Source organism: Bombyx mandarina, chromosome 21, assembly GCF_030267445.1.
Source record: "Bombyx mandarina strain Sakado chromosome 21, ASM3026744v2".
Lineage (NCBI taxonomy): Eukaryota > Metazoa > Arthropoda > Insecta > Lepidoptera > Bombycidae > Bombyx > Bombyx mandarina.
The window spans coordinates 548,156-568,068 of record NC_143227.1 but is presented as its reverse complement, the minus strand read 5'-3'; the positions used below and the strand labels follow the sequence as shown (position 1 = coordinate 568,068).

Sequence of the window (19,913 nt, the reverse complement as noted above, 5' to 3'; positions counted from 1 at the left end):
TATCTGAGTCTGCAAGTCGTCAAATCGATTTGACAGTGAGTCAAATTTGAGAATTTGCTAAGCTTAAGTGTCAATTCAGCAAGTTCAAGAGAAGTTAGTGTTTCTTTTATGCTTGTTTGAGTTAAATAGTTCCGCAATTTAGTTATTTGCCCCTTTATGGAGCTACGTTTAACAAAAAGATCCAGCAAATCTTGAGAGTCTTTTGAACTAGTTTCACCTTCCAGGATAAATAAAAATTATAAGTTTCTAAGATATTAAGTAAAAAGTTTGTAAATTAATCTAATAAAATTAGGTAACTGGTTAAAAGAATCAATAAGACAAGCAAAGTCTAGTACTATAATACGGATAATGAAACTATGCAAAAATAGAATAAAATTTGTTTAGTTAATTAATGATATAAAAATAATAAAGTTATCTCACGCTCCTCGACTAGGCGTCACCTGCATTGGAGTCAGGCCCAGCGGCACTCTCACACGGAAGCCTGGGACACAGCGGGGCTGAACTTCTTTATCGTTGGCCTGGAATATTCGGCTAAATTGCGTGAATTGATTGCAAAAACAAGAATGCACGAACGGATTAAAAAAATAAATAATTAGGCACAGTGGATATTGAGCTATTTAAAGAACTATCTAGCAGAATTTGTAACTAGTGACAGTACCCGCTTATTGTTGAGTGGCCGTCCGCTTGTCTTCCTTTGTTAGCAATATAAATATAATTACTTAATGCAGAAAACAATGACGAAAATTGAGATAGACACTTTTTTGGTTTGGATATTTTTATGATGGGGTAAAACTCACTATGGAAAAAAACTAGGATGAATTGAAATTATATGGAAAGGATAAAAAAACACCGTATAAAGACAATTAGCACAAGTACAGACTAATCGATTTGGGTAAATAGGAAAAATGTTAATGGAATTTAGGTTGGTATGATTACATACGGTAGGTAGACGGGAAAGTATGGGAAGGGCACTTAGTTGCATTGGCCTGGGCTCTAAAATCCCGTGGATACAATTGAGGACGGCAGTTGGTTTCGGCGAATAAGTTCCTGACCGATACTATGGCTTGGCCATCCGAATTAAAAAATATTATTTTCCGAAGAATTTTCAGGGTTCTTTTGAAGGTCGCCTGATGTTGGATGCTTGGGATTCTTGAATAAAACTTCCAAATCGATCTGGAGCTTGTATTTTCTTTATACAGGTTTTTTTTTATTTTTACGTTGCGAATGAGTTAGCTTGGACGGTCATTAATGGAAGTGTGAAAATGGTGTAGATAAACATAAATATAAATTTATGCATTGCTCCTTAAAAATTCGTAGGCGTTAACACAAACGTCCATTACCAATATCACATTGGCTGCCCACTTGTCACAGGATGAAAAATACACCGGGCGTCTAATATATGCTACAATGTACATTATACATGTAGAATAGGGATCGCAGCACATAAAATAAATCTTCCACTGTTCCAAAATTTTCTGTTATAATAATAATTGAAAAATTAATTAACACTTTTATTACGCCTTGCTTATTTTTTAAACGTCTTCGCCATCTTCCTTTTCTCTGTCATTCTGTCTGTCATTCTCTTGTCTTTCTTTCCATTTTCTCTCACTCACATCTTAACGCTCCGTTCCACACTCTAGTCATAAGTTCCGCTCTCAACAATATTATATGACTCCTCCATACAATAGCATAAAATAAAATAGTTTTGAATCTGACAGTCTAACTTTTTACACAATTACACATTATGTAGTGAATAACAAAATAAGTCTTAAATACATAGCCTAAAATTCGTTATAGATACAACTGTTAAATTATTATTTCCAAGCACACACACAAACAACCATTAAACCTTATCTGGCCATTTCTTCATATTGTCGGCAGAGCTGGAAGTCCTCTTTGGTCCTTCGGTAGTATCGTACAGTTTGTTAACATCATACCTATCATATATTTTAACTTTAATAACCTTGTAAGGTCCTAAATGTTTGCGTTTAACTTTAAGCCCTGGGTCGAATTATTTTAATGGCTACTAAATTATCCAACTCATAAGTGGAACTAGGTTTTCCTTTTTTTTTTATTGCTTAGATGGGTTGACGAGCTCACAAGCCATCTGGTGTTAAGTGGTTACAAGATGTCGGAGAATCATGAAACTTTTATATCGACGGAAAACAAAGACGCAATTTTCAATTTAATTGATATGACTAAGTTCACTGGCGAAGATCACAGTTACACATCGACAAAATGGGCACAGGATCTAGAAGACAACGTCGATTCGAAGTCATCGTGGCCTAAAGGATAAGACGTCGGGTGCATACGTGTTAAGCGATGCACCGGTGTTCGAATCTCAGGCGGGTACCAATTTTTCTAATGAAATACACGTATTCAACAAATGTTCACGATTGACTTCCACGGTGAAGGAATAACATCGTGTAATAAAAATCAAACCTGCAAAATTATAATTTGCGTAATTACTGGTGGTGGGACCTCTTGTGAGTCCACACGGGTAAGTACCACCACCATGCCTATTTCTGCCGTGAAGCAGTAATGCGTTTCGGTTCGAAGGGTGAGGCAGCCGTTGTAACTATACTGAGAGCTTAGAACTTATATCTCAAGGTGTGTGGCGCATTTACGTTGTAGATGTTTATGGGCTCCAATAACCACTTAACACCAGGTGGGCTTTGAGCTCGTCCACACATCTAGGCTATGAAAAAAAAAATTATTTATCTAGCTATACAAATCAAATAATTATAATCTTAATCAAAATATAATCTTTATCTTCACACTTCCATCTCTATGCAGACGACTTGCAGCTATATCGCCATACGAGGGTTGCTGATATTGGGGCTGCCATTTCGGCAATCAACGTGAATCTCTCTGCGATTTACAACTGGGCCAAGTCCTTTGGTCCTTTGGTGAATCCTTCGAAATCGCAAGCTCTTATTGTTGGTGGTAGGTATATAAGCGGCCTTCTCGATTACAGCTCGTTAGCGCCCATCCTGTACGACAACGTTCCGATAGCGTATTCGAAATGTGTGAAAGATCTAGGTTTATACATCGACAGTCACCTCTCGTGGATTAATCACGTTTCCGAACTAAGCAGAAAAACAGTTTACCCCTTTCAGTCTCTGAAACGCCTTTAAAAATTCTTGCCTCTTCGCACTAAAATTTCTCTTACCCAAAAGCTTTTATTTCCTGTTCTCGATTATGCTGATAAAAGACAAGGCACTACAACGGTTCTTAGACCAGCTACAGAAAAACGACGGAGACAACAAGTCATCCAAGAAATTTTAAGTGAATCCTCAGAAAATATGGAAATTGATAATCCTCAAAAACTAAACATTGACGCCGTATCAGCCAATAGTGTTGAAAATATTGATGTTTATTTTGATTAATATTATCAGACTTTGCCTTAATAAATCCTTTATCACACATAGCTAATTGTAACCAACTAACAACTCGTTTTTTAGCCATACATTTTCACGTGTATTAGTCGTAAACGCTATAAGTCACGTGATTTTTTTAAAATTCTATGAATTTTTAATTCTTTATAATTAATTGGATTTTTTTTTGTTTTTTGCATTAAATATCCATATTATTTATAATTTTTAAAATACAGTAAAAAGATCGATATTTTTTTTTTTAAATCCTACATGTCACCGTCTTTTTTATTAAACGGTTTTATTTAACTCGACCCGTACGGAATTTATTTGTTTATTTATTTGGGTCAAAATTAGAAATTGAAATTTAAGCACCTTCCCGTTGTCAAATTGATCTGAAACTTGGTACACACATTTAATTTAGATGACAATACAATATAATAAAATCAATAACATTATAAATCTAAGATGGCCGCCGATACAAAATGGCGGATTACATATTTTTCCTTAACCCCCTCATTATGGGTATCAAATGAAAGGGCTACACTAGTAAAACACGATGATATGTAAAAATTTAAAATTCAAGATGGACGCCGTTCCAATATGGCGGACTAGGTACATATTTTTCCACAACCACCACAATATGGGTATCAAATAATAGGACTACACTAGCAGAATACTGTCATTATGTCAAAATTTCAAACTCAAGATCGACGCTGTTACAAAATGGCGTATTAGGTGGGGGCATGATTAGTCGTGTCGAGAACAGCTGCGTCCAAGGTTGTGTGACGTTAGAGGGGCAGATAAAAAAAAATAGGTAATTAGATACCTCGTTATTAAGCGGTAGCCTTACCACCCAAGTTAAGGTAATAGGTTAAAACGTGCCGAGGACTGTATGGCATTAGGGTGGATAAAAATGTAATGTCATCAGCGCTTCCCCCTCAAGATTGGGCGCATCTTGTTGTATATTAAGCCTTGCCCCTTTACTGGACCTCTGGGGGGGTCGACCGTTAAAATGCCCCTTAATCGTGGGAACAGCATGGTAACAATAAATAAAAAAGCAAACAAAAATAAAAACGAAACTGCTACACAACGAAAAAGAAGACTCGAAAAGGCAAAAGAAAAGTATAGAACGAAACGTGCAAAGGAAAGTGAAAATGAAACCCATAGTCGACTACAGAAACGAAGAGAACGGTTAGCAACAGAAGCAGCTGAGCAACATGATACCAGGTTAATAGCACAACGTGAGAGACAAAGGCAGCTGGTAGAGTCAGAAACACCTGAGCGTCATGAGTCTAGGCTAGCATCACAACGTGACAGACGAAGAGAACTAATAGCGTCAGAAACACCTGAGCAACATGAGGCCAGGTTAACAGGACGGCGTGAGAGACGAAAGGAGTTAGAAGCTTCAGAATCACCTGAGCAATGCCACGACAGGTTAAATAACCAACGTGAAAATCATGTACAAGCGTTTGAAAATGCTATTAACACATCGTGTATACACGTTTGTGACATTTGCACGAAGCATTGTTATCCTAACCAAATTCATACTGTACGTTACAACACAGCTGCATTAGAATATCTACCTGCAGAACTGTCTTCAAAAACAACATTACTTTTATGTTCGCGCTGCCAAACACATGTGACCAGTAATAAAATAATAGCACCATCAAAGGCGTACTGGAATAATCTGGATCCAGGTTCAATACCAGATGAGAATCAAGCGCTGACGCAAGCAGAGCAGCGATTGCTGTGCAGAATCATCCCGTTTGTTAAAATCGTAAAATTTACTGGGCTATACGGGCAGTACGGTTTCCGCGGACAAGCAGTGTTGTTTGCCCAAGATATCTTTGAAGTCAGTGAAAGATGACCTAATATGCTTCCAAGATCTTTCAGCCAGGTGGGTATCGTTGTAGTTACAGAACGTTTGGAGAATTTGAACATCACAAGAGAATTCACAATATCTCGCGAAAAAGTCTACAGCGCTTTAAGATGGTTAACTAGAAATAACCCGCTTTATAGAGATGTACGCATTGACGAAAATGTCCAGATTAGTGAACAAGACTTAATACGACTTAGTCTGCCAGATATATCTGAAAACGGTGAACCTGAAAGAATTGAAATTCCAAATGTATTCATTAGTATTAATGACGTTGCTCGAATTATTCGGGCTTCATGGCATCAAGGTGACCACAGCGTTTTCACTTCGGGATTTTCCGGCGTGCAATGTAACGGCATGCACGTTATTTACCCTAAAGCCATACAGTTTCCAGCAAAATTCAATTATGGTACGGCTGAAAGAAGAATGTTGCCCTTAGTTTTGTTATGGGCATCCACCGTCCATAAAATGCAGGGCAGCACCGTCGACCATGCAGTAGTATATTTGGGCTCAAAATTGTTTGAGGAAGGACAAGCATACGTGGCTCTAAGTCGAGTCAAGTCTCTGGAAGGGCTATGTATTGAGGAATTAGATTGTACTAAATTATCAGGTAAGAAACCATATAATAATGATGCACTGAATGAACTAAATAGAATGACGAATATTCGGTAGACAATTTCACTAAATACTAAAAACAAGAAAATTAAAATCGGTAAAAAAACTTTTAAGTTAAACGGTTTTATTTTATGTGCACTGAAAACTACAAAATAAATAAATAGTTACTTACCTATCAACCTACGTAGGTGATCTCGGTCATTAATATCTCTGATGGTAGTGGTTGTCATAACATGAACCATGTCAGCGGCCGAAAGGCAGTTCATGAAAGAACACTAACACCAGGGTTTGCTTGGTAGGTAAACTAAGCAGACCACACTATAACAAGTAGTACTAGGCAGAATAGCTTTTAGGCATATTAGACTAAAATAAAAACATGTGTATCATGGGCTAATAATATACATTACGATTATAATCGGTCAGGGGCTTGATCTAAAACTTCATTGTTTTTGTTGTAAGAATTTAGACTCTACACTCATTATTTGAAGATCGAGACTTCAGTGATTGGCTAGATTAGGTGACGCTGTTTGTAGTTTTGGGATAGTTTTAGGTGACTTCTCGTCTGGCTGAGACGTGGTGTAACTTTAAGCGGGCTTTGTTCTGATTTTCTTTAATCGATCTGTTTCAGCTCGCGACATAGCTTCAGCTTTAAAACAGAGAACTTTTGGTTGTACGGGCTAAATTCTTGAAAAGATCAAAGCAGGCACACTTATCCGACCGTAACGGGGCAACGCAAAACCGCCGTCGCCCGAAGCATGTCTTTTCAGATACCCCGAATTCACTCTCGGTGCTTTTAGAACCCTCAAGAACCGGTCACCGTCCTCTTCAAATTCATCCAGCGAACTAACTCTTAGACACAGCCCACTGATTTTCTTGTCGGATCTTCTTAATGGGTCGTAATTCCGATCCGGTGGTAGATTCTGCGAAGTACTGCTCTTGCTAGGGCTAGTGTTAGGAAATTCTCTCAGGTTGAGCCCGTGAGCTCACATACCCGTCCAGGCGTAGCTGGAATAGCCACTTAGGCTACCAGCGAAAAGGTAGGAAAAAAATACACACAACAAAACAAGTCTGTACTAGCTGATCGTCTCTAGGTCGTTTGCTCATCACACAATTGCTCATAAAACAAATCCACCAATATATCAGCTCCAATTTCAGTCTATTTCCATATTCAGTATTAAAACTACGTAGAGAGAGAGAGAGAGAGAATACACTTTATTGCACACCAAAACACAATTTACATTCAAAAAAACAATCAAAAAACAGATAAATTTGTACAATAGGCGGTCTTATCGCTAAAAGCGATCTCTTCCAGACAACCGTATAATTTATAGAAATTCTGGAAAATATAAAAAAATATAGCAGGTATGTTGCGGTGTACTATAGATAATACGTTATAGAAAATATATACATACAATAAACAAAATATATACCGTTTACATATAATATAAAATATATACTTATTATTATATACCAATATACATACTTACATACAATACATACTAATATACTTACATACACATAATACATCAACAGTATGGAAATAATAAATGATGATGCAAACAAACAGCACTAAGAAGATAAGTAGTGTTCCTTCACCATTCTTTTAAAACAGTTTAAAGTTTGAGCACTTCTCACGTTCTCTCGTCTCTACTCACTTCTCACTTCTTCTTCTTAAAGTTTGAGCACTTCTCACGTCACGTAGTTCCTGGGGATCATCTTGTTACGAAAATAAAATGTAATATTAAATGTAGAATTCCTTTATTCCGTTACGATTCACATTAGTGGAGGCACTGAGAGGGCGGCACCTCGTTCAGTCGCGGTCCCGGAACCGGAAACATTTGTCAGACTCGGTTGCGGGACAACAAATTTTATTGTGGCCAAATTAACAATTGTTATGTTTACTCTGTTCTTCTATACTAATATTATAAAGAGGAAAGATTTGTTTGTTTGTTTGTTTCGAATAGGCTCCGAAACTATTGGCCCGATTTGAAAAATTATTTTTCCATTAGAAGCCGACATTGTCCCTGATGAACATAGGCTACTTTTTTTTATTTTTTTTTATTTTTTTTTTTGGGTTTCCTTTGTGTTTTAATGTTTCCGAAGCGAAGCGAGGGCGGGTCGCTAGTGTTTGATAATTTTAAACTTGGGAATTCGAACAGAGTTTTTTTGCGTAAAGCATCTGGGCTCATTGATTGTGGAACGGGTTGTTGTCGATGAGACTTTTTTATTGATCAGATCGGTCGACGAGTCCACGGCCCATTTAGTGAGGCTCAGGGCCATCAACAACGTAAATATTGCTTGAGACCTCAGTTTTAAGTCTCATTTTTACCGTACAACAGCTATGTCATCCTTTAAATCGAAACGAATATTTGATTCGCCGCAGAAATAGGTGGTACCTACACGTGCTGGTAATAAAACCAGACGTATTTCTGTTTTAAAGTTATTTGTTGTATTGTAAATCCGTGTAGGTGGATATCGCTAAGCTTATTTCTGCGAAGCTTTCGTACGTTTCTCTCTAATAGGTTGTAGGTTGTACAGTTATACCATAATCATAAGCTTTTCTAGCCGAGCTTTATTTACTTTTTGATTTCTGTCGACTTTGTTAACTGTTTAACACCAGCCAAACTAACTGTCAATGTAACGAATACAAATACGCTAGTAATTCTATGTTTAGTTATATTTTATTGTTTTAATTGTTTTTGATGTACGTGGCACCATTATCCGAAGTACTAAAGAGAATCGCAAATGGGGCGAGAACTAATTAAAGGCATTATTGAAACAAGCTCTCCTTTGATGTCTTTAGCTTTTGGTGACTTGCTGATACTTTCCGGTCATCATTTTTGTCGAACCCGTCGCTTGCGACGAAGGGCTCGACGAGTAAATGAACCCTCAGACACAGCTCACTGAGTGTCTCGCCGTATCATCTCAGTGGGTCGCGTTTCCGATCCGGCGGAAGATTCTGCGAAGCACGACTCTTGCTAGGGTTCGTGTTAGCAACGTCATCAGGTCTGAGCCCCGTGAGCTCAACTACTAGTTAAGGTTACGCTGAAATAGTCTCTCAAGGCTCTCAGCTTTGGGAGTGAAAAAGAAAAAAAAGCTTTCATATTCCCCAGAATAGATGTCTATGGGTTAAGGCTATTAGGCTCTTCCAAAACGACATTTTTTATTTCAAATTATGTTATCCAGTTGTAATATGAAATTTAATTGTGCTACTCGTATTGTGGTTGTGATGCACAAAAAACTTGAGGAGCCCCGAACAAGTTTTCGATTTCGATGTTCACAAGTTTTAAAAGTCATGTCGTGTTTTTTGTTTTGTATTTGACTTGTAGAATGCTTTAAAATTTCAATTTGTTATACGTAGAATCAAACAAACTCGCTCTTTCGATCCGTCATTCTTCAAACGGGGCCTAAAATACTATTGAGCGCTAGGCAATGTCTCAATTACCTAGGCAATGTCTCAATTATGTTCATTGTATCATTGATATTACTGATGTGTATGAGCGTCGATGACCAGTTTATATAGCAATAAAAATAGTTATTCGTTTCATAATGTATGTCACAATCTCTCAATCCCTGGTATTAAGGGGAGCATAAATTTTCACAATTTAATACGATCTACCTCGAGACTTAACTTATGGCTCGGTCTTCTTGGTCTAATGGATAAGACGTCGGATCTATTCAGATCCGATCTTCAAGTCCTGAAGACATCTTAAAATGTTTCTAAGGAACTGTAATCTACGAAAACCTCACTGATATATATATATCTATATAGAGAAAGAGAGAGAGAGAGACTTTATTGCACATCAAAACACAATTTACAATTAAAAAACAGTCAAAAAGCAGATACATTTGTACAATAAGCGGTCTTCTCGCTAAAAGCGATCTCTTCCAGACAATCGTTTAATTTACAGAAATTCTGGAAAATATAAATATATAGCAGGTGTGTTGCGGTGTACTAAAGACAATACATTATAGAAAATGTATACATATAATAAATAGATATATACCGTTTATATAATATGAAATATATAACTAACTGATTTCTATACATACAATACATACTAATATACTTACGCACACTTAATAAATCAACAGTACGGAAATGATAAATGATAATGATAATGATGCAAACAAACAGCACTAAGCAGATAAGTAGTATTCCTTCACCATTCTTTTGAAACAGTTTAAAGTTAGAGCACTTCTCACTGCATCCGGCAGAGCATTCCACAATCGAACCGCCTGGACGGTAAATGAATTATCAAAGAATTATGATGAATACAATATATGTTTACAATGTTATCAACAATTTTTTTTTTATTTACCTTGTAGGCAGACGAGCATACGGCCCACCTGATGGTGAGTGGTTACCATCGCCGACAGACCTCAGCAATGCCAGGGACAGAGCCAGGCCGCTGCCTACAGCAAAATGAGTTTTCATTCAAATATGAGTTAAATGTGAAGAGAAGAAACTAGGTCCGACCGGGAATCGATCTCAGACTGAATGAACCTTAGTATTAGAATGTAAGAAGTTAAGCGCTTTTAAACAAATATCTCTGTGACATACTTATAGATAACCGCTAACATCTTTATCAACCTCTTATCAGTAAACTATGATAATAGACTTTGATAGTAAACAAACAACTACTATCTATTTCATATTCTTAGCCACTTCAAAAGCAAGAAAGCGAAGGTTCTCAATTCGTACGCTGTGAGATATTTATTTTACAGTTTGTCGAATCCAAAGTTCTTTACTGTATTTATTTTACATTACCCGATCTATATATGTGTATGAGAGATAATATATTTTTTTATGATTGAAGGATTACTAGTGGCCCGGAGGCCTTTCCAGTTTCACCAGGACGAGCGGGCGAGCAAAGGCTCAGCCAGGAGGGGTGGGATTTGCTAACAGCTGCCCGAGCGCCTCCAAAGGAGACCTAACAACTCAAGAGCAATTGCTTCGTGAATGAATCTACTACCGGATCGGAATCGCAACCCGCTGAGAAGATCCGGTGAGAAACTCAGCGAGCTGGTGCATGGGTTAGGTTGCACGTCGACCTCTTTGCCGAGTTCGACGAGTATGGTACCGGGGTCCCTAAGCCGGCTCCTAGTGCTAGAGCTGAAGGCATTATTGGATCTGATAGATCCGTAGGGCGTCGACTGTGACTTGCTCCTGCGTGATCAGGGTTCGGGGAGTAGTCAGCGGCGGCAACGATAAGACGATTATCATGACGCATAGTCTTATCGAAGTAGAGAGAGAATGTATGTGTGTCTGTGTGTTCACCTGAATTATCTTACCCAGTAAGCTTTCTGAATCGTTTTGTAGCTTTAATGCTTTAATATAAAATCTCATTTGTTGTGGGTAAAGCCGCGAGTGCAGCTAGTTGTCCTGTAATTTATTCATCAATAATATCTAAATATATGGAAACAAGATCTTTTTTGTTTGTTATAAAGCTATAGTGCTATAATAACAAATAACACCTGAACAGGAAAACATACCAATAATAAAATTAGGAAGGAAACATTAAATCAATATAAATCTTGAGGCGTATGTAATTAAGGTCTAATTTCAACTAATAGGACAACACCAATCATATTAAATTAGTGGAACTATGAGATACAATAAACCTTAATTAACGTAAATCACGCATTGGAACTTTGAATATAGGTACATAGTATAGTTTTGTTGAAGCCATTATGTACTGTAATACTTTTACTGGTGGCAGGATCTCTTGTGAGTCCGCGCGGGTAGGTACCACCGCCTTACCTATTTCTGCCGTGAAGCAGTAATGCGTTTCGGTTTGAAGGGTGGGCCAGCCGTTGTAACTATACTGAGAACTTAGAACTTATATCTAATATGGGCTCCAGTAACCACTTAACAGGTGGGCTGTGAGCTCGTCCATCCATATAAGCAATAAAAAATAATAATAATAAAAACTTTATTACATTGAAAACTTATAGTTACAATAGCGGACCTAACAGATCTTGTACTGTATACACATCTTATATCTGAAAATTACAAACTTTTTTAAATAAATTGTAACAATCTGGACGGACACAAGAATATTATAAGATAAATAGTAACAGGATTTTTCGTGAATCAGTGGATTAAAACATTGAAAACGTGAATTACTTGAAACGCAGTTTTGATAAATATAACTACATTGCCAAACTATGTACATTCGAACATACTAAAACTTATGGTACCAAAAAAAAAATGTGTCAGGAATTTTCATTAGGTTTTTTAATGATAAATTTCAAGTGTACAGATCATGAATTAATACTGGTAACATGTAAAGAGACATTGACATTGTTAATTGCATGGCCGTCGATCAATTCTATCAAAATGTCTGTAATGTTGGTTTTTGTTATTAATTAGCTTTAGTTTATTCTTAAGGTAGCAAATAGTTGTAAATGTTTTTTTTTCAACCAACAAAATGTGTCCCTTATATTTTTGTTTATGATTTATTACAACATAAAATATCTATAATAAATCATATACATAGTCAATATATCAATAATAATTAGTCATAATTAACATATAAAGAATATTAAAATACCATTATTGAGTGTTTCTAGGCGATGCCTAGCCACTTAACACCAGGTGTGCCGAATTTCCCTATTCACCTACACAACCAAAAATATTTCTAGAAATCTTCAATAATTTTTCTCACTCTCGCTTTTAATAACAAAGAATTTTCAGGACTTTGTCCTCTCAATGAAGAGCAGAGGCAGGCCATCTTTGATGCTCTGCACGATGCTGGATTTGGGTTCAACGACCGGATGACGCTTTGTGTTCGGAGCTGGCTTCACCGTGAACTTGGACAGGACGGCTGCCAAGCCTGCCAAGGACTGCATTAAGCCAAGGCGAGCACCTGCAAACGATACGTAAATAAATGTAGTTAAGTAACTTGTACAGATGGAGAAGGGTCAATTTAATCGGTATCATTGGCATCTTATTCACGAAATTAAAGATGTAAGTGTATATTAGAAGAGTCTCAACGGTGCCTTTGAGGTTTATAGGTATCAATGATTACGTTCGCTCTGAATGTGGTCAAACACTTGGTTTTTTATTATTGTTTTTTATTGTCTTACTTTTATTAATCTTTATGTACACAAGCCACAAGAGACGATGTTTCAACTTAATCCAATAAAATTAAAAAAGTCGTGTGAATGCATTGACAATGAATAAATAAACCCACAGACATTAATTAGATTTGTTTAGATGCGGTAAACCAGTTCCATGCAGACAACTAAAGTTCATTTTGATAAAAATGTAATTAAAGTGGATCTTGTTTTTCTCAATTATGTCTCAAGGCGTTTTGTAATAATACTAATAAAAAAATGTATTCTGTCGTTTTAAAAGAAAACCAGTCTTACCGATGCAACCACGTGGTCCATCGCCAAAAGGTAAGTAGACAAATTTCGTTTTGTTATGATTATATTCAGAGGGCATGAATCTTTCTGGTCGGAATTCATTCGGACTATCAAAATATTCTGGGTCATTGTGCAAGGCCTGGAGAGGTATGATTATACCTACGCCTTCGTCTATAGTCAAGTTTAACTCCGGGAATGTGTATTGACGAGCGCACTCCCTAATCAAGAAACCGAGCGACGGAAACATTCTCATGGCCTCTTTAAACGCACTCTCCAAGTATCTCATCTCTTTAATTGCATCGTAGCACAGCTTGTTGTTATATTTGGCGAGAACCTGATCTAGTTCTTTTTGCACTTTCTCTTGGATCTCAGGATGGAACGCAAGTTGATGGAGCGTGAAGCTAGTGGCAGACGACGAAGTTTCAAAGCCAGCTGCAAAGAAGATGAATACTTGAGCTGCTAGCAGTTGTTCTGTTAACTCCATTCTTATGACTTCAGGAGTGCCATCTGGTTTCATTTTCTCAATAGATTCCACTACGATTTCTCCTTTCATTCTACACTCGAGGAGTAAATCAATAAAATCGTTTCGACCAGATGGTTTGTAATTTCTTTGTTTTAATATGGAACTGACCAAACTCATAAAATCTGTTTCATACTTCGATGAGTACTTAAAATGCTTGAATATCCCAGGGAATATCTCTTTGAGGGCAGCCACGATTGCTTGCTGAACAGTTATGTTGAAAATGGCCGCTCCAAGCTTTCTGAATGTTGAATCTTCGTCGTTCAGTGAGTCTGCATCGAGGCCAAAGCCGCAAGCGCCTATGAAATCTGTCGTGTAACGTGCCATTAGTTCTCTAGCATCTAGAGGTTGTGAAGCAATCTCAAGGGTCCGAGATTGAAGTCTTTCAGCTCTTTCCACAACCAGAGGAAACATGGCACGCAATTTCCCGCTGGTAAATGCAGGTGTCATACGTTGACGTAAAAGACGCCACAGATCCCCATCAGCGAAAAACAGGTTACGCATCAACGGCTCAATTACCTTTTTATGTGGATTCAGTCCTCTTGGATAGAAATACGCGAAGTCTGTTGTTAGAATTTGTTTTATAATATCCGGGTCTCTGATGATTAGTTCAGGCCTTGAGGATCTGAAGAAACCGATGACTTTTTCATTGGGGTATTTGAGATATGCATCCACAGCAGTTTGGGTCATGCTTTTTCTGAGTAGATATCCCTCTGAATCGGTGCCGAAGAAGGGTACAGGCTTATCATGTTTGATGCCCCTTTTCTCCCAGTACTTGAACGTTCTAGTTGAATACAAATAAACAAGAGCGACAATGATAACGAATATCGCGGCGGTTAGCATAGTGACGTCGGTCACCGCTGGCTGATTACGAGCGACTGAACAAGGACGGAAAGAACTGTTTGAAGACACATCAAACGAGATTAATTATATATCATCAAATGAGTCAACTGTTACAATTGAGACGTATCATGCGAGAAGATGTTGCATCAGTTAATTGCAAAAAATATATAAATTAGTTGTGCGAATTTATAAGATTGCATTGGTTATCCAGTGATTGGGTACAGCGTCTGTTAATATTAAACTTTCAAATATATCTTTCTCCATTAATGAAAAAACGAGCGATAAGTTATGCAGTGCATACTTGTCGATTAAGTACTATTCCTTCTACATTAACACACTGTAATAGTCCGTTTTATGATCTGTTTCTCCTGATTCCAAAACTCATTATTGTTGTGAGTCCAAATAAATTTCTCCGTCTATTATTTATGCTGGAATTCGTTGCTGCGTTCTAGTTTCTAGAGTAATATAAGTTGGTATTCCAATTCAAATGAGATTTCAACCTGATGTTCTCCATGTAACATGTACGCGACCTAATGTCGATTCTCATCTCATTAATGTTTGATGACCACTCTACCGAATAGAGCCTTTAACTGATTCGTCATCATATCATAATATTCATTACGTCGTTGTTGTTAGAAATATATAAAAGTCAACATTCAAATCACATCAATATAGTAATAAAAATGTATGCTCGATCATATTGTTTGTCATTTGTTTCAAAAACCCAAACGTTATACACCATGACCGTGATATTGGCTGCCCGCCTGAGCCACAGCATGAAAATGTATGTTATAATTATAATCTATTGAAATGTATATATGCTACAATGTACAGTATACAATATACACTTGTGTATCATGGACTAATAATGTACATTATAATCGTTCAGGGGCTTGATCTAAAACTTCATTGTTTTTGTTGTAAGAATTTAGACTCTACACTCATAATCTGAAGATCGAGACTTCATTGATTGGCTAGATTAGGTGACGCTGTTTGTAGAGCCCTAAGTTTTGGGATAGTTTTAGGTGACTTCTCGTCTGGTTGAGACGTGGTGTAACTTTAAGCGAGCTTTGTTCTGATTTTCTTTAATCGATCTGTTTCAGCTCGCATCGATTGGTATATTATGCTCACATGAGGTCACGCACCGTCTGGCTTTAGTACTACCTAGTCTCAATTTAATCGTGTGCCGGCTGGTGGCTGTCCGTTGATCGAAGTATACACACTCTCAAATTTATTGTCTTTGAATCCAAAATATATATGAATTTGAATAAAAAATTTGAATAAAAAAGAGAAAATAAATTTTAATAAATTTAAATTGAAAATAGTGTAAAAAAAAAATATTTTATTGTAAAAAAGCGTGGGGTGCTTTTTAAGATATTTTTGAAATAATAATTCTTCTACTCACATCTGTCAGAAAAATATTTATAACTAATAACACCATGCGCCCCGTGTGCGTGTTCTTTAGTTTTTTTAAACTATTTATTTTTCTTTTTAAGCTATTGCGTAGATTTTATTGCGGGCTTTGAGCGCGGCGACTGAATCAAGAGATTCCGTAACGAAAATAACCTAACACTCCCACTACGCCTACTATGTAGCTCGCGTTCAACACATTCACACGTTGCGCTTGTGTAGTGTTTGTGAATAAGCGCGTAGCGTGACGTCACACTGCATGCGCATCATGAAAAGTCTGCCCATCCCTCTCTCGCGCGGTCTAGCTTATGAGTGTGAACTGTGAAGGGGACAGTTAATGTTTTGCTTTTATTAATGTTTAATATAGCGTGGTCTTGTTTTATTATTATTTTAATATTAAATTATCATTGTCTAATTATTATTGCATAAGTTGATAAAAAATGCTATGCAATAGCTTTACCGCGGCAGTTCCCGAGTGCCACACGTTTTTTTTAAAATTTGAATTTCAAATTTTTCAATTTTGAAGTGAAAACTTCTTTAGAATCGTTGTGATTTCAAACCGGATGCAATGGAAAAAACGACAGGTAAGAGACACAAATACAAAAATGTGTAGGATGAAGCCAGCAAAGAATGAGACAGAAATATACATACTATTTAATACAGCGCCATCTGTGAGATTTTTTAATACTAACGTGTGTATGAAAGCTCTTGTAGTGAATTTTAATTTAGGATTATACGTGAAATTAAAATATCAATTCACAGAGGGCGCTACCTTACAATTATTTACTAATGACAAAATTTTACATATACTTAAGACGTTTAGGATAATTGTATTTTAATTTTGGAAGGTTTCACTTCTACCACGTGTGAATTGCACACATGTATTTTTTTTTTTAATTTTTTTTTATATTGAATTGTCATCGTTCCTCGATAAATCTGCAAAGTTTGAATGAAATCTGGCCGTTTAAAGTGGGTCAAAATCGCGTTTAAAGAAGTCAGTTACAAACATACAAACATACATACAAGTGAAGCTTATATAAAGCGTGTAATCATTTCATTTAAATCTCCTGTGACTATACGCTTATTAAAAAATTGTATTGGTAAAAAACCATTTTACGCTGTTGCTATAATTATTTTGTAAGGCGTCTAAAAGATAAAATCGTCGTGGCCTAAGTCCTCGTGTCCTAAAGAAGTTGTCGTGGCCTAAAGGATAAGACGTCCGGTGCATTCGTGTCGAGCGATGCATCGGTGTTCGAATCCCGCAGGCGGGTACCAATTTTTCTAATTAAATACGTACTCAACAAATGTTCACGATTGACTTCCACAGTGAAGGAATAACATCGTGTAATAAAAATCAAACACGCAAAAATATAATTTGCGTAATTACTGGTGGTAGGACCTCTTGTGAGTCCGCACGGGTAAGTACCACCACTCTGTCTATTTCTGCTGTGAAGCAGTAATGCGTTTCGGTTTGAAAGGACAGCCGTTGTAACCCTAATGAAACCTTAGAACTTAAATTTCAAGGTGGGTGGGTCAAATTTACGTTGTAGATGTCTATGAGCTCAAGTAACCGCTTAACACCAGGTGGGCTGTGAGCTCTTCCACCCATCTAAGCAATAAAAATAATAATAATAAAAAGTTCGATGTCCTTGTAGATTTCATTGTAAAAATAGTCAAATACTATAGGAACTTTTCTATTCAATTTATAATAAGATTATTATAATGGATCAAATTGTAATGTACATTTTTATGATGTGTGTTGAATGTACGTGTGATTATTATGTTTTGTAACAAAATATAGTTTGTTTTGAATATTAATTTGCCGATTGATATGACTTGTGGTATCTATCTGGGGAGTAGATACCACAAGTCATATCGAATCAATATCAATAGTTCGCTAACAGTCCGACCCCACATTATCTCTGGCTCTGCTAGAAGGATAGTCTTCCAGTTCGTTTATAGCCCAATTATGTGAACTGCAATCGGCCGCTCCAACTTTCCCTAAACTGAGCCCCTCGTATATCTGAAACTTACACCGGGAGCACTGCATTACACTCCTAGTTGTAACTCGGATCCGAGTTCAGTTGTTGAGCTTTGAAATGGAAATTGTTGAGGAATTAAACCTGCTATGACTTTTGTTTCACTCGTCCTATTTAGGAAAAGGTTATTTCAAGTGTATTTACATAAAATATAGCATGTGTTCATTTATTGAGTTTTTCATATAGGTATCATGTATGTACATATATCGTCTTGATTGATGTTATTCACCAATCCACTTTAATGGCTTACAATAATTACTAATTTTTGTCATTGAACTTAATTTTGATTCTTGTTTATAATCAACTGTAGGATCCACTATTTAATATAAATCCACTATTTTTTTTACTATCCAAAGAATTTTTGATTTCATTCGTCGTAAATCTTCTTTCCTGTGTTGTTCTTTTTGTGATGTGTTTTCCGTTTCATCTTGACTTTCACATGCACGTTTGGTTTTCATATATTTTGATTTAGACGTTACCAAATTTAATTTGAACTTTCCTTTTTTAGGCGTATATGACTACAACAAATAATTGGAAATATTTAAAAACATTGGTAAAAAATTGTTTAGATTAGAAAAAAAACAAACCAACTTTGAATGCTACAGAAAAATATTAATTTAATAGTTTTATTTATTAAAATTACTAATAATAGTAGTTAATGTGAAACAAGATAATAATAATAATCAATAATAAGTTGATAAAAACTGAAATTTTAAATTTAGGTTTTTCGCTCATTAGCGCTTCCACAACGATTCTCATCATTAACGCCCCCGCAATTGGTGTAGGGAGTTCAACATTCACATAAATATTAGCCTATACATTAATTACACGTTTTTTCTACATACACCAAGGGTACCAAGTTTCAAGTCAATCGGATGCATGATTCAGTAGTTATAACAGAACATCCGTAAAAACCACTGTAGATTTACATATTTGTATATACTTAGTCTGGCCATAAATACTGTTACAATTAAAAATAAACAAAATATTATTTGAATTTGTAGTTTGTCATTTTTATATGATTGCTCATTGAGTTTTCTCATTTTGGCGCCAATACATTGTACAATATTTTGCGATATTAAAATGGAGTGAGGTGATAAAGAGAACCGAATCGCTGTGATTGCATTACACAAAGTAGGTATGGAGCCAAATGCAATTTTTAAAACCCTCCATACGCTTGGTATTAGTAAAATGTTTGTGTACCGGGCTATTAATAGGTGCAATGAGACCTCCTCTGTTTGTGACAGAAAAAGATCTGGCCGTCCACGTAGTGTTCGTATGAAAAAGGTGGTCAAAGCAGTAAGGGAAAGAATTCGAAGAAATCCTGTCCGAAAGCAAAAGATTTTATCTCGGGAGATGAAGATAGCACCTAGAACCATGTCACGTATTTTAAAAGATGACTTAGGACTTGCAGCCTATAAGAGACGTATTGGTCATTTCTTAACTAATAATTTAAAAGAGAATAGGGTGGTAAAATCGAAACAACTACTGAAGCGGTACGCAAAGGGAGAACATAGAAAATTTTTGTTTACGGATGAGAAAATTTTTACAATTGAGCAACATTTTAACAAAAAATTAAAAAAAAAATGCCCGTATTTATGCTCAAAGCTCTAAGGAAGCTTCCCAATTAGTCGACAGAGTGCAACGTGGGCACTATCCGACTTCAGTGATGGTTTGGTGGGGTATTAGCTATGAACGAGTGACTGAGCCATACTTTTGTGAAAAAGGTATCAAAACATCGGTACAAGTGTATCAAGATACCATTCTTGAGAAGGTAATGAAGCCCCTTAGCAACACCATGCTCAATAATCAAGAATGGTCCTTCCAGCAAGACTCGGCGCCAGGTCATAAAGCTCGGT

The 19,913-nt window shown here is 36.5% G+C and overlaps 1 protein-coding gene across 1 annotated transcript; it reads right to left on the bottom strand.

Annotated features, from left to right (window-relative positions):
• Positions 1-11,790: 11,790 nt before the first annotated feature.
• LOC114240295 (cytochrome P450 6B2) lies at positions 11,791-14,629 on the bottom strand. Its single transcript, XM_028170772.2, has 2 exons — positions 13,246-14,629; positions 11,791-12,740 (listed from the first exon to the last, which is right to left on the bottom strand). The coding sequence occupies exons 1-2, from the start codon at positions 14,603-14,605 to the stop codon at positions 12,565-12,567; spliced, it is 1,536 nt and encodes a 511-aa protein (XP_028026573.2). The 5' UTR covers positions 14,606-14,629; the 3' UTR covers positions 11,791-12,564.
• Positions 14,630-19,913: the final 5,284 nt, after the last annotated feature.